This window comes from Salvia splendens, chromosome 6 (genome assembly GCF_004379255.2).
Source record: "Salvia splendens isolate huo1 chromosome 6, SspV2, whole genome shotgun sequence".
Taxonomy (NCBI): Eukaryota; Viridiplantae; Streptophyta; class Magnoliopsida; order Lamiales; family Lamiaceae; genus Salvia; species Salvia splendens.
The window spans coordinates 37,162,031-37,175,363 of NC_056037.1; the positions used below are offsets into that span (position 1 = coordinate 37,162,031).

Genomic DNA, 13,333 nt, shown 5'->3' on the forward strand with positions numbered 1-13,333 from the left:
ACCTATTAGCTGGATATTCTTTAGCATATACTCTTAGTATTTGATTCTACACGAGAACTGTATGTGATTTATCTTATTAGTATTGAAATTTTGTTTTATTCTAAATTTAAGGATTGTCTAAAATAAAAGGCAAAACTGAAAATGATTTGAGCAGCCACTATTTATATTATTTTTTTGAATTTTGACTATCCTATTCTTCAGCTCCTATTGTATGTGCGTATCAATCATTAAAAGCTAATAATTAAAATTCAAAAAGAGAAAAAAGGATAGAAAAGCATAAAAAGAGCAAACAAGAAGCATAAAAATGTGTCTCAACACAATCATCTGCAGTAGTATTTGTTTGTCCACATCTTATTCAACTTGCTGTGACACTAAAAGATAAAATTGAAGTCAGATTTAATATCAATGAATCTCACATTTAAATTATTTGTACCTAAAGTTGAAGACTTTGATTTTGAAATGTAATAAGAGTACAAAAAGTGGGCCCAAAAAGTTTGGCTGAGTTTTGTATATTGGGCTTACTTACCATCACAACATAAAGTTACATGCAACTGAACTTCACTTTACTCAGTGGTAAAGAATAACATCATCATTTTTATTGCTCTTAATAATATACTCTATTACTTTGTTCATAAATAAATGTCTCAATTTTCTGCAAAAGTTTAAAAAATATAAAATAGTATGGTAGATGACAAAGTTAATGGAATATAAGTTCTATTATTCTATGTTAAACTAAAGAAATTAAAAGTGAAATGAAATATGAGTAATATGCAATTGTTTTAAACAGATTAATATTATTTTGATTACAAGAAATATTGTAATACGTTATGCATGTATATTCAGATATTCAGTTCATTAATGGACGTCTATAAAACAATGCAGTATATTAATAAAAGTATTACTATTATAAATTTATAACACTAATTAACATATTCTCTTTAATTAATAAACACAGATAGTATTTTTTACTGATACTTATCATATTAAACACATAAACAAAATATCTTAAAATTTGTCTTTACCAAGTATGTTCTCATATCTAAGAGAGAGGAAAAAACTAAAAGGGCTTTTGTGGCATTTTATATAATTAGCGGTCCATTCTAGAATTCATCAGAAGTCAAAGGTTATTTTGGTAAACAAAATCAGGAGCCGCTAAACCAACAACACACAGTCACGCACAGCGAAGCGAAGGAAGAACGCAGACTCTCAGACGCCGGAAAATGGGTTTATTGGGCGGGCGATGGGGGACTGCGGCGGCGCTGATTGCTCTGGCCGCGGTGGTGGTCATGAGGAAGCAGCTCGGCGAGCAATTAGGCTGGGATAACTCTGCCATGATGCAATGGCTGAAAGAAATGTCCGATCGGCTAGGGCATTGGGCGATCCCCGCCTACGTCGGATTGCACACGATCACTCTGGCGCTTTGCCTTCCTTACGCCGTCTTCTTCGAGGCCGGAGCTTCGATGCTCTTCGGATTTTTGCCGGCGCTTCTTTGCGTCTTCACTGCCAAAATCCTTGGCGCTTCTCTCTCCTTCTGGATTGGCAGGCACTTCCTCCTATCTCTTTCCCCCAATTTTAATAGAACTTTATCTGTTTCTAGCAATTGAGAAATTTGTTATATGTTCTGGCAATTTTAGCTGGTAGGCTGATGTTTCCCTATTCGAATTGACTGCAATTGAGAAATTCATAATATCTTCTAGCAATTGAGTGATTCAGACCTACTTTGACTGCTTTTGTTGTTTGCAATGTTTGTGTTTTGGATTTAAATTTTGAGCCATGTGTTTTGACGGTTGTACGATCTGTTATGTGAAGTGTTCAAGTTATGTTGTTAATTTTGTGTTTTGCTGTTCGTCACAACATAACCTATGTTCTACTGTAAGTATTAGGTACATTAATTACATTCAGCTCATGTGAAGTGAGATATAGATTGTGGATGGTTTCTTTATCTGATAGTATTTGAGTTACAAAGAGAAGTTTGAGTTTGTGAATTGTTATTCTATAGCTAGTTGTGATTGGAATGAAACTACCAAGAAAGAAAACAAAAGGATAACGAACTCCCGAACCCCTTGAAACCACAGACCTAGGAGTTAGGGGTAGAGCCTCGTGAAAACCTTTCCGGAAAAAACCTTGTCGAAATAAAAGGAAAGCATAAATCCTGTAAGACAAGAGTAACAATTTCAGGACTAGCATGATTCCACCAGCCATCCGTGATTGACTGGGTAGCCATATAACTAGTGGTTTTTGGAGAAGAAGCAAAATACGAGTATCATTTAATTAAATGGAGCATTATTCAATGCTACATTCTTAATAAGAAAGCTGTGGTTATCTGCTGTCTGCAATAGATATATGTCACTGTCTTAGTGTCACGTCTGCTAATGTCGACCGGTGTTTACATTGTTGTCCATGTAGAAATACAAATAACATTTCAGTTAGTGGCAGAACTGCTACCAAAGCAAGAAACTTTTTTTGTATTTTACTATTTTTTCATTTCATATTCTTTTCCTCTTATTTGGCACACAACAAGGGATCATTTTCTAGCAATGCGATCTGATTTGAATCTCTCTCTCTCTCTCTCTCTTGGGTGTTTTGTGTGAATTTTCTAGCAATGTGATCTGATTTGATCCGTCTTTTCGTGACAGACTTGTCTTTCGAAGCTACGGCTCTGCAGCTGAACGGGTTCAGAAAAATAAGTACTTTAACATGTTATCAAGGGGAGTGGAGCGGGATGGTTGGAAATTTGTTCTTCTTGCTCGATTCTCACCTGTACCATCCTATGTCATAAACTATGCATTGGCTGCTACTAACGTTGGCTTTCTAGTTGATTTCTTGCTTCCAACGGTCATTGGGTGCATGCCCATGATCTTGCAGAATACCTCAATCGGCAGCCTTGCCAGTGCTGCCGTAGGTTCAGCATCCGGCTCCCAGAAGTCTCAGGTTTGGTCATATTTATTTCCCCTTCTCGGGATCTCATCTAGTGTACTTATATCATTGAGGATAAAAAAGTATTCAACTGATATCCTAACCGATGATTCTCCTGCTACCGTATCTGAGCCATCCAATGCTCAGGCATCAAGTCAAGAGCCGGTCAATAGGAAAAGTAAGGTTTTGAAGGGAAAATGAAACACCTTTAGCTGATGTTCATGTCTAATATTTAGCGACGCCCAATTTTACTTGGCCACTCTCTGTCGATTATGATCAGCCAGTCTAGAGTTGACTTTGACATGAATATATATATATATATACTCGAATGCTGCTATGCAATTAGTAGAAGAAGAAAAGATGATACAGTGACCCCTGTAACTGAACTCAAATTGATGTGCTATCTTATACGAGTCGATGCATTCGAGTTTACATTTGAAGGTTTAGGCTTTTGTACTTGTGAAATGTGTTATTTAAAGAAATGGAATATGTGTTCTGGAACATTCTTCTCTTGTTTCTTCCTCTTGTGTGTAGTCTGTTGCATGTTTGCTGTATCTTTATGTTTCGTGGTTATTTGGGTTGAGTTTCTTCTTAAAGTTTCAAGTCTATATTCTTATCTTCTCGTTTCTTCAGGAAAAGATATGTTTGTCTACTTGGTCATATGTATGGGCCTCCAAAAACACACACGCACACACACTTCTAGGGGTGGGTACACACACACACACGCACGCACACTTGACTAGGGGTGGTATACGGTTATTTGATTATTGGTTAACCAATGACCGGAAATGGTGGTTACGGTTCGGTATCGGTTAGGAGATTCACGTTGCTGTTGGTTATAAAGTCAATTATAAGATTATTAGTACTTATTAACAGCTTATGGATATTGGTGTTGGAAACTTGGATTTTGAGTGTGATCTATGTATGGTATTGGAGACTTAGGAACTTCGTTATTTTGAGATAATTTCAACCATTTCTAAGCTTACACCCAAGTTCGAAACCCAGCAAGCCAAGCGAACCCTTTGTGGTCCCGGTTTCAGTTATCATTTTGGCGTCTCTCCATAGTCGGTTAACCAACCGAACCCCTGGACCACACACTTCTCACATTAACAATATTTTCTTAACTAAGTTTATATTAATAAAATGTTATCACATGATAGGCGACTCTAATACATGTTGAGCCCATATAATTTATTGTCTAAATACTGTACTGATGAGTTTTGCAAAGAAACCTGACTTCATTTATAAAAAAATGCAAGCTCAATAAAGACAATAATGACAGAACGAACGTCTGTCCCTTCTATATATGAGTATATGATAAGGTATAAAAGTGCAATTAAATAAGCTAGTGAAACATCTAGAAAGGAAATGTTTTATGTTGCAATACCATTGAATGAAATTGTTATTCTTGTCCTCTTATTGCAAGCGAAAAATATATATAGTCGAATGAGAATCCATAGTTGGTGTAACCAAATCATGCCCAAATATGTTTGACTAGATCGTGGCCCGTGGCGTCGTGCAACGACTCGCGTTGCCATCGGAATGGTTGAAAGCTCACAAATTTTGTTATAATAACAGATTTCATTGATTTTCGTACCATAATAATGCAACGAAACAGCTTGAATCTGGCTGTTGTTGCCAAGAACAGAAACCCTCTGTTTCTCTCTCTCGATAATGAGTTGGTCACATGGAGAAACTATATTCTAATTTTAGAATCTGTGGGAGAGATCTAAAGTTACGTTTGCAAACGTAACTAGACAACTTGATCAAACAAAGAAAACATCAATTTTTTTTGTTTCTTCCAACAGAAACATATAGTATATTATTCAAACCAAAATCATTTCTAATAATAGACAATTAATACCACTCCATACTTTTCTTCATCAATTTATGGATAGAAACATTGCAATTGTCTGGTTTATTTCTATATAATTCCATAAAGGATGATCTGAATCCTTACTGGTCTACTGGAACGAACTTCGAAAAATAGTTTGAAGAACATGATCTAAATGTACTTGTGACATGCATGAGTAGATGCAGAAAAATTATTTCGTATATATGAGCTACATATATTTTATAAGTTTTATTTAATTTTTTGTAATTTATATAAATCATGAATTTTTATATACTACTACTAATTTTCATATATTTTGAATATACTTGGTGAGTCTATACAAGAACTTAAAAAAAAAAAAACTTTAGTAGGAGCTCAAGCACTTGAGCTTTCCTACTTGAACGCCCAAGTAGGGTGACATGAAATTGTTCAGTTTATGACAAAATATTAAGTGCGTGATTTAAAGGTAAGTGATAAAAAAGAACTACGTAAATTAGTGCATGTACCAATTTATGATTCGGTTTGTTCCATTGACTCTTGTAAATCATTATTTTGATACGCAATATTAATATATTGAATAAATTAATTTATTTGATACTGATACGCATATTTTTTAGACAAGCTCGACTTATTTATGCTGGAGACCTCGAATTATTAGATTCTGTATCCTGGAGTTCATTTTTCAAATTCAATTTTATCTATATATAGAATTATTTTGATACGCAATATCAATAAACACACACAAATTTAATTTGCACATGAATTAAGAGGTGAAAACTGAATTGTTATGATCTGGTGCAGGGTTGGATTGCGATAATTAATGTAATAGTAATAATAATGGTGGCAGCATTAATGAAAGACAGCTCAATAATCACTAAATTAATAAAGGGATGTGCCAGAAAACTTGAAGTGATGAGAGAAAAAGTAGACAAATTAAGAAATTGAAGTTATGAGCACACAAGCACATGATTTTGGTTTTCAAATAGAGCTTTGCATGGCACATTGCAATCAATTAATAAATCATCGCACATGACTCTTACCCCAACCACATCCATTGTGCTAAGTTATTTTTTACACCTTACTTTAACAAGTTCTATTCTATATGCTCGTACTTTTATATCCTTGATTTCCAAGGAGATAGGAAACTATATTTGGACAATGAACCATCGTTGTTTTACTAGAGCGTGATTAACCTCACCCTTGGCTTGGTGTCTGGGCTACTGGTGTAGTAGATGGTCGTTCTTGGCTTGCCTAGTTAAGTTGGGGTGGTCTTGTAATTATTTGACAAAAAAAAACCCACATCCATTATGCTCTATACATCAGTGTTCATGAATGCGTGTCTCATTTTGAAACTGAATTTTTGTCAATAATAACATTCCGTAAATTCTTAGAAGAATAATGTCATTTTAATTACCCATATCATTCTTATTGAAACATTCTTTAATTATTCTATATAATATATTGGCTTAATATAATTCTAATATATTTTGAAATATTCTTTAAGAATGATAAATCTCACATTAAATTCTAAATTACATTATTAATTTGTCATAAATATTCTGATATAAGAGATCCTAAAACTATTACTCCTATTAACTTTGTATAAAAAATACCATGCATTCATATTTTGGGTCCCAAAATCTTATTGTAAATTGTCATTTTTTTAATATCAGAAAAAATTATAGAGTGGTATACAATGTCAAAATTTCTGGAGTCGAAAAAAGGGCACAATATATTTTTGATACAAAATCGATAGTCTAAGCCTCTAAGGTTTGACTAATACAATACTTCTTATAATTTGGGACATTTTTTATAAAATAGATTACTCCTATAATTTAGAGATTAAATTAGAAATTTATCCTTCTTAAACTATATTATCAAATGAGATTATTATATAGGAAACACGAGCGGTCTTGAAATAGGTCAACCTGTTGAATGAAGAAATTGTCATATGTAACTTTTAAATAATCCATGCATCATGGGAGATTGGCAACTCAATCAGATTTTGATCATAATTAGGGAATAAATACCAATAACCGAGGCCCTTAACATAAAAACTAGATAGAGACTCACGTGAGAATGAGAGAATATCGAGAGTGGATACAATATTTTTATTTTTAATATACATCTCTCAGTCACAATTAGAGTTTTCTTTTTGTCATAAAATTTTATATAATACTACTAATATTTAGTATTTGAGTGGGAAAATAATTAAAATTGAAAATAAAGAAGTTTTACTTTTATAAATATTTCATTTTAAGTGAGACATTTAAAAATAAAATGTGTCACTTTGAATATGACATAGGACAACAAGTGGAAATCGTCAAATAATGTTGTGTTTCACTAAAAATAAGTAGAAGATATGAACATGTTGCGTTAAGTAGGAGTATCATTTATTGACTTTATCAATTGATCAATTTTGTAACATTTCAGATATTTAAGTTTCAAGGATCTTATATTTTAAACAATTTTAGTTTTTTATACTAGTTTTGTATACTTTTGTAAGATATTTCTTCTCCATCTTAAAAATTGGAGCTTTGAGTCATCGCAGCAATTAATGGGAAATTATTATTAATCTCTTTAAAAACCGATTTGTAGTATTTTCTTTAGTCCATCATTGAAGCAAATTAATACCCCTATGTGATTTATGGTGTGTATAGTTGTCATTAATATCATACTCCACAACACACATTCCAAATTTCCATAAGAAGCAGCACACTTTGGAGTTTAATTGGAGCATCAATTGTCATTAAATTTTGATTGTGATTAATAAACTTTAGGGTTTAAATCTCACACCTTTTTTTGATAGGGTTACGAATATATTTTGGTAACATTTTGAGAAATAAATTTGTACCAACAATCTTGATATAGGGAGTAGTAAATAATCTGAGCAACCCTTAACCGTCAATGTATTAAGCAATATTAGATATGGAGCTCTCGCCCTTCACGTGACACATTAAATTACAATTTAATATAAATTCCTAATTCGTAAAATTCAACTTTAATAATTTAGCTACCGAAATAATATCCGGATGGTGAACAGATGGAGGTATTCAAGTGAAGCAGACACAGTAGTATTCAAGTGAAGCAGACACAGTAATAATTATGAACTTATGAGCAATAAATTTAATAAAGATGGAACATCTTTTTTGGTCCACGAACTTCGTCAAAGTATCATTTTAGGTCCGTGAACTTTGAAAATATCATTTAAGGTCCACCAACTATAGATTAATATCATTTGAAGTACTTTTTACTATTTCCAAGTTTTTTTAGACGAACATACCCTCAATACCTTAAAGTGTATATATTTTTAATAAATTTATTATATACTCATATTTTTTAATAAATATCTTTACAATATATTTTTGACAAATTTTCTAAGCATAATTTGACCTTAAATATTATCACATAATGTTGTGACATGCAAGTAAAATTGATTCTTCAATTTTTTATATTAATTTTTTTAAAAATTGAATAAAGAACTTTTCTTTAATAATAAAAAATTGAATAAAGATCTTTTCTTGCATGTCACAAAATTAAATGATAATATTGAAGGTCAAATTATATTTAGAAAATTTGTCAAAAATATATTGTAAAGATATTTATAAAAAAATATGAGTATATGATAAATTTATTAAAAATATACACTCTGTAAGGTATTGATGGTATTTTCATCCAAAAAAACTTGGAAAGAGTAAAATGTATTTCGAATGATATTAACTCATAGTTGGTGGACTTTAAATGATATTTTCAAAGTTCACGGACCTAAAATGATAATTTGGTATAGTTCGTGGACAAAAAAAATGTTCCCTCTTTAATAAAATGTTAATTGACAACTCCTCCAATAATGTTTCCGCCATGCTGATTAACCGAAAGTATGTGCTTTTTTTTTAAAAATTATTTTTGTGCTTGTTGGTAATTGGTTAACATATATATACATACTCCATGTGTCCTAAATGAATTGAGTCATAATAATTCATTTTGAATTATTCCCATGCTAATTGAGTAATTTATTTTCATATAAAAGAAGTAAAGAACCATACATATAATTTTGAAACGCATGGAATATAATACAAGCGTGGGGCATATCATAGAAGTTATAAAAATAAAAAAACTGGAAATACAAGTTCATTTATTAGTACTACAAACCTAGGAAATGCAAGGGGCGTAGGCCTATATAAAGAGGTCTGCACCACTCCTCTCCTTCATTCTCACATATTCTCCTTGCTCTCTCTCTCTCTGCAGAAACATGGCTTCTCACTCCCTCTGTAGTCTCTCCCTTGGCCTGCTGATGCTCGCCGCCGCAGCACTAGCGGCGGCGCCCAAAAAAGCAGTGGATGTCCCCTTCGGCAGAAACTACCTCCCCACTTGGGCTTTCGACCACATCAAATACCTCAATGGCGGCTCTGAGATCCAGCTCCTTCTTGACAACTACACTGGTATATATATATATATCTATACATTCTCTCTCTGTGTGTGTTACGGGCTCAATGTCCAACATCAGTTATAGCCTTATAGGAGCGAGCAACTGGTGTCAGATTTATAGACTAAACGAGCTCTCTTTTCTACCAAGGGTATGTAACTTTGAGAGTTAATGTTGGTTGCTGTTTTGTTTGGTTTAGGTACTGGATTCCAATCTAAGGGTTCATACCTATTTGGACACTTTAGTATGCATTTGAAGCTGGTTGGTGGGGATTCTGCTGGAACTGTTACTGCTTTTTATGTGAGTAAAGTTTACCTTTTTAGCATGTTTTCTTTTGGAAATGGAAGGAGACCAACTAATGATTTCTGATTAGTCTTCTTCCATGCTTGTTTTGAAACAATGGAAATCCTACATTAGTTTTCTATACTGATAGAGTAGTCAATTGGATAAGTTCTTCAATTTACTCTATAACATTTGTTATTTAAAATTTTGTTTTGTGGGTGTAGCTATCCTCCCAAAACTCAGAGCATGATGAGATAGACTTTGAATTCTTGGGCAATAGAACTGGACAGCCATACATCTTGCAAACAAACGTATACACTGGTGGAAAAGGAGACAAAGAGCAAAGAATCTATCTTTGGTTTGATCCAACCAAAGACTTCCACACCTACTCTATCTTGTGGAATCTCTACCAAATTGTGTAAGTCTTCTTATTATTTCATTTTGCTACCATTTCTCTTCAAATAGCAACATTAATTCAATCAATTAGCAAGGCTAGGAAAATATGCTGTTGACCAATCTTGAAATCTCCCAATCACTAGAGTCGAAGAAGTCTAATTGTTTGATTCTTGAGAGTGGCAATAGCTGTCTAAATATCATTAGTGTTGGTTATAAAATCAACATTGTTTTGTTAAGATAGATTGAGTCATCACGTATAATCATTTGGATATCTAGTTATTGGATAGTATTTAATATTTTCTTTTTGATTTCTCAAACAAATTTTTTTGAGTTATTTTTCTTGCTTTCTTTCTTTCTCTAGTTTCAGTCCCTCCGAATTTTATAATCTCTGATAATTTGATTTTCATATGTATAGGCTTAATAAGGGATAAAAATGATCTCAGACATTTTTTGTAAAATTAACATTAAAAAACAAAAATATAGTTTGGTATAGATTTAAACACATAGTTTCTCACACCTGTGTCCGCCACTATTTACGTAACAACAGGTATGTCCCAATTAAATTCAACAAAATTTAACATTAATGGTTGGCTTTCCATGTGTCTCTACCTCAAATAATATGCTGGTTGGATTCAATTAAATTAGTAGGGACCATGTGCCTCTTTTGACTTTACACGACCATCAACATCTTAATATCTTCTATTGTCCCCGTTGATGGAGGGGAACTTTTAACACATTTTTCAATCTTTAAATATGCAAATAAAATTTAATTAAACATATCTTAATAGTTTCGACGATGCATAGTTATCATATTATTACAATTCAATCTTTACTTATCCTATATAGCATCCAAATTGCCCCTTAGTAATTTGATTGCTATTAATAATTGTTGTTACTTTAATTACTCTAGTTTTTCGACGTCGTTTTGTCTCTTTTATTGCTTTTATTAGGTGGTTCATTTAGTATAACATATGCATATGATTCATTGTGACAGATTTTTCGTGGACGATATCCCGATCCGTGCGTTCAAGAACAGCAAGGATCTCGGGGTGAAGTTCCCATTCAACCAGCCGATGAAGCTGTACTCGAGCTTATGGAACGCGGACGACTGGGCCACGAGGGGGGGCCTGGAGAAGACTGACTGGTCTAAGGCCCCCTTCGTGGCCTCGTACCGTGGCTTCCACATTGACGGATGTAAAAAATCATGGATTAAATATGCCCGGTCAATGGATTTTGACCAAATAATAAATGTGACGAGACATTTAATTTTGTGAAATTAAATGACATAGCGTCGATCTACATTTTACGTAGGTAAATGTAGTATATTCACTTTCTCAAATCCGATTTCCGGTGAGTGAGAAATAGTGGATTAAAGTTGGGCATAATTAGCTTTTAATTAAAGCTTGGAGATGGAGCTTAGGGAATAATTAACTAGTGTTAATTATCCCACATTGGAGGATTAACACATCTTTAATGTGTATAAATTAAGTGACTTTATGTTACTTAATAATTATAGTGGACCAAGATGGGTGAAAGAGCCCACACGCGCGCACACGCGCGCGCCGCCGCCGCCCGCCCGCCCGAGCCCGAGCCCGTGCCCGTGCACGTGCTCGTGCTCGTGCTCGTGGTCGCGGGCCGCGGGCCCGAGCCCGATCCCGAGCCCGATCCCGATCTCGATCCCGATCTCGATCTCGATCTTGATCTTGGACTTGGACTTGGACTTGGACTTGGATCTTGGCAATTGGTCTTGGATCTTGGCAATTGGTCTTTGGGTGGTCTTTGGGCTTGGTGCTTGGCCCAAACTATTCTTTTTGGACCACCGCCGAGTCAGCAATCCAAGTGGCTTGACACGTCGTCAAGCGAGGCACAGTCACGGTTGCCACGTGAGAAATCCACACGCTCCACACACGGATGGCACACTCCTGCCACACGTCTGTAACCGACGTCGGTTACGAATTGCCATGATGACAGCCATCATGGCTGTTGACCCCCTGCAGTGGACTGAGCCTATAAATAGGCCAGCCATTCCATGCATCACTACACAATTCAAAAAGCATTCTGCATCATAAGCTCTCTCCCTCTCCCTGCATAGTTTTTTCTGTCGAAGCTCTGCCCTCTCCTCCATCCAGTTCGCCGGAGCTCTGTTGATTGCGGTGCTGCATCAATAGAGACGTAGCCGTTTTACCTTTGGGGACGACACGCCAAACCGAAGAGCACTACCGGGGCGTATCTCGTCTTGCGGGAAGAGGCCTCCTCGACTCGGCTAATCACACTGGTTTAGTAGTTTCGATTATACGTTGTATTTTTAAGTTCAGTTCTTCCTTTCCTTTCTTTTGGGTTGTATTACGCCCGGTAGTTATCTTTGTAATCCCAGAAACCAACAATCGCAAGACGAGATAACTTGCCTTTGAAGGAATTTGGACTTCTAAACTGAACTAAAACTTTCGAAATATTAAACACCTTTGCTGGAGATGTCTACCGACTCCAACACCGCCGCTGCCACCACCGCCGCCGCCATTCCCTCCACCATGGCGACCACTGGACCGGTCAACACTTCATCGATTCCCTCGATGATGCCAACTTCTGGCTTCCCAGCCGCTTCATCCACCGTCCCTTGGGTTTGGGACAACCCCTTCGGGGCGTCCACTGGTTCCACCTTTGGTGGTTCGGTTGGTTCCACTTTTAGTGGTTCCTTCGGATCCTTTAATGGATCGAGTGTTGGTGCCTTCGGGCTCAATACTAGTGTTGGATCTTTCGGGATCAACACGAATGCTGGGGCCTTCGGGTCTCATGCGGGTGCTAGTCCCTTCGGGGCTGGTACGACCATGGCGGGCTCTATGCCCAACATGAATGGTGGGGGCTCTATGCCCAACCAAGTTGTTGGCTCCTTCGGGGGCAACGGAATTGGTTCCTTCCAAGGACCAACTGCGGCACCTTTGGCACCAAGAATGATGCCACCTGCCGAGAAGCCACCAAAGTTTGGAGGATCTGACTTCAAGCGGTGGTACCAGAAGATGTTGTTCTACTTGACAACATTGGGCGTCGCCAACTTCCTCACGGAGAACGAGCCGCCCGCGCCAAGCGACCAAGAGACTAGGCTCGAAGTCATGGCGGACTATGAAGCTTGGAGAAAAGGGGATTATCTATGTAAAAACTTTATTTTAAGTGCATTAGATGATAGCCTCTATAATGTATACTCCAATGTAACCACATCTAAACAAATGTGGGAAAGCCTAGAGAAGAAATATAGCATAGACAATGCTGCAGGGACTGAACAGGTTGTAGCATCCAAGTTTATGGACTACAAGATGGTCGACTCTCGACCCATCATGGAGCAAGTCCAAGAGCTCCAAATGATCATCCACTCCTTAGTGGCTGAAGGGATGACCTTGCCCGATAAGTTCCTAAGGTGCACGATCATTGACAAGCTCCCTCCAAGTTGGAAGGACTTCAAGAGTTATCTCAAGCACAAGCGAAAGCAG

At 35.9% G+C, this 13,333-nt stretch overlaps 2 protein-coding genes and 1 non-coding gene across 3 annotated transcripts; all 3 read left to right on the top strand.

Moving 5' to 3' along the window:
• The first annotated feature begins 1,131 nt into the window (after positions 1 to 1,131).
• Positions 1,132 to 3,417, top strand: LOC121806267. Its single transcript, XM_042206251.1, has 2 exons — positions 1,132 to 1,543; positions 2,637 to 3,417. The coding sequence occupies exons 1-2, from the start codon at positions 1,221 to 1,223 to the stop codon at positions 3,115 to 3,117; spliced, it is 804 nt and encodes a 267-aa protein (XP_042062185.1). The 5' UTR covers positions 1,132 to 1,220; the 3' UTR covers positions 3,118 to 3,417.
• A 2,406-nt stretch (positions 3,418 to 5,823) lies between these two features.
• Positions 5,824 to 6,041, top strand: LOC121810116. The gene has a single exon (XR_006052377.1). It is a non-coding gene; the product is annotated as a small nucleolar RNA U3 (small nucleolar RNA).
• Positions 6,042 to 8,954: 2,913 nt separating this feature from the next.
• LOC121809717 (probable xyloglucan endotransglucosylase/hydrolase protein 5) lies at positions 8,955 to 11,139 on the top strand. Its single transcript, XM_042210484.1, has 4 exons — positions 8,955 to 9,189; positions 9,373 to 9,473; positions 9,680 to 9,873; positions 10,846 to 11,139. The coding sequence occupies exons 1-4, from the start codon at positions 9,000 to 9,002 to the stop codon at positions 11,123 to 11,125; spliced, it is 765 nt and encodes a 254-aa protein (XP_042066418.1). The 5' UTR covers positions 8,955 to 8,999; the 3' UTR covers positions 11,126 to 11,139.
• The last annotated feature ends 2,194 nt before the right edge of the window (positions 11,140 to 13,333 follow it).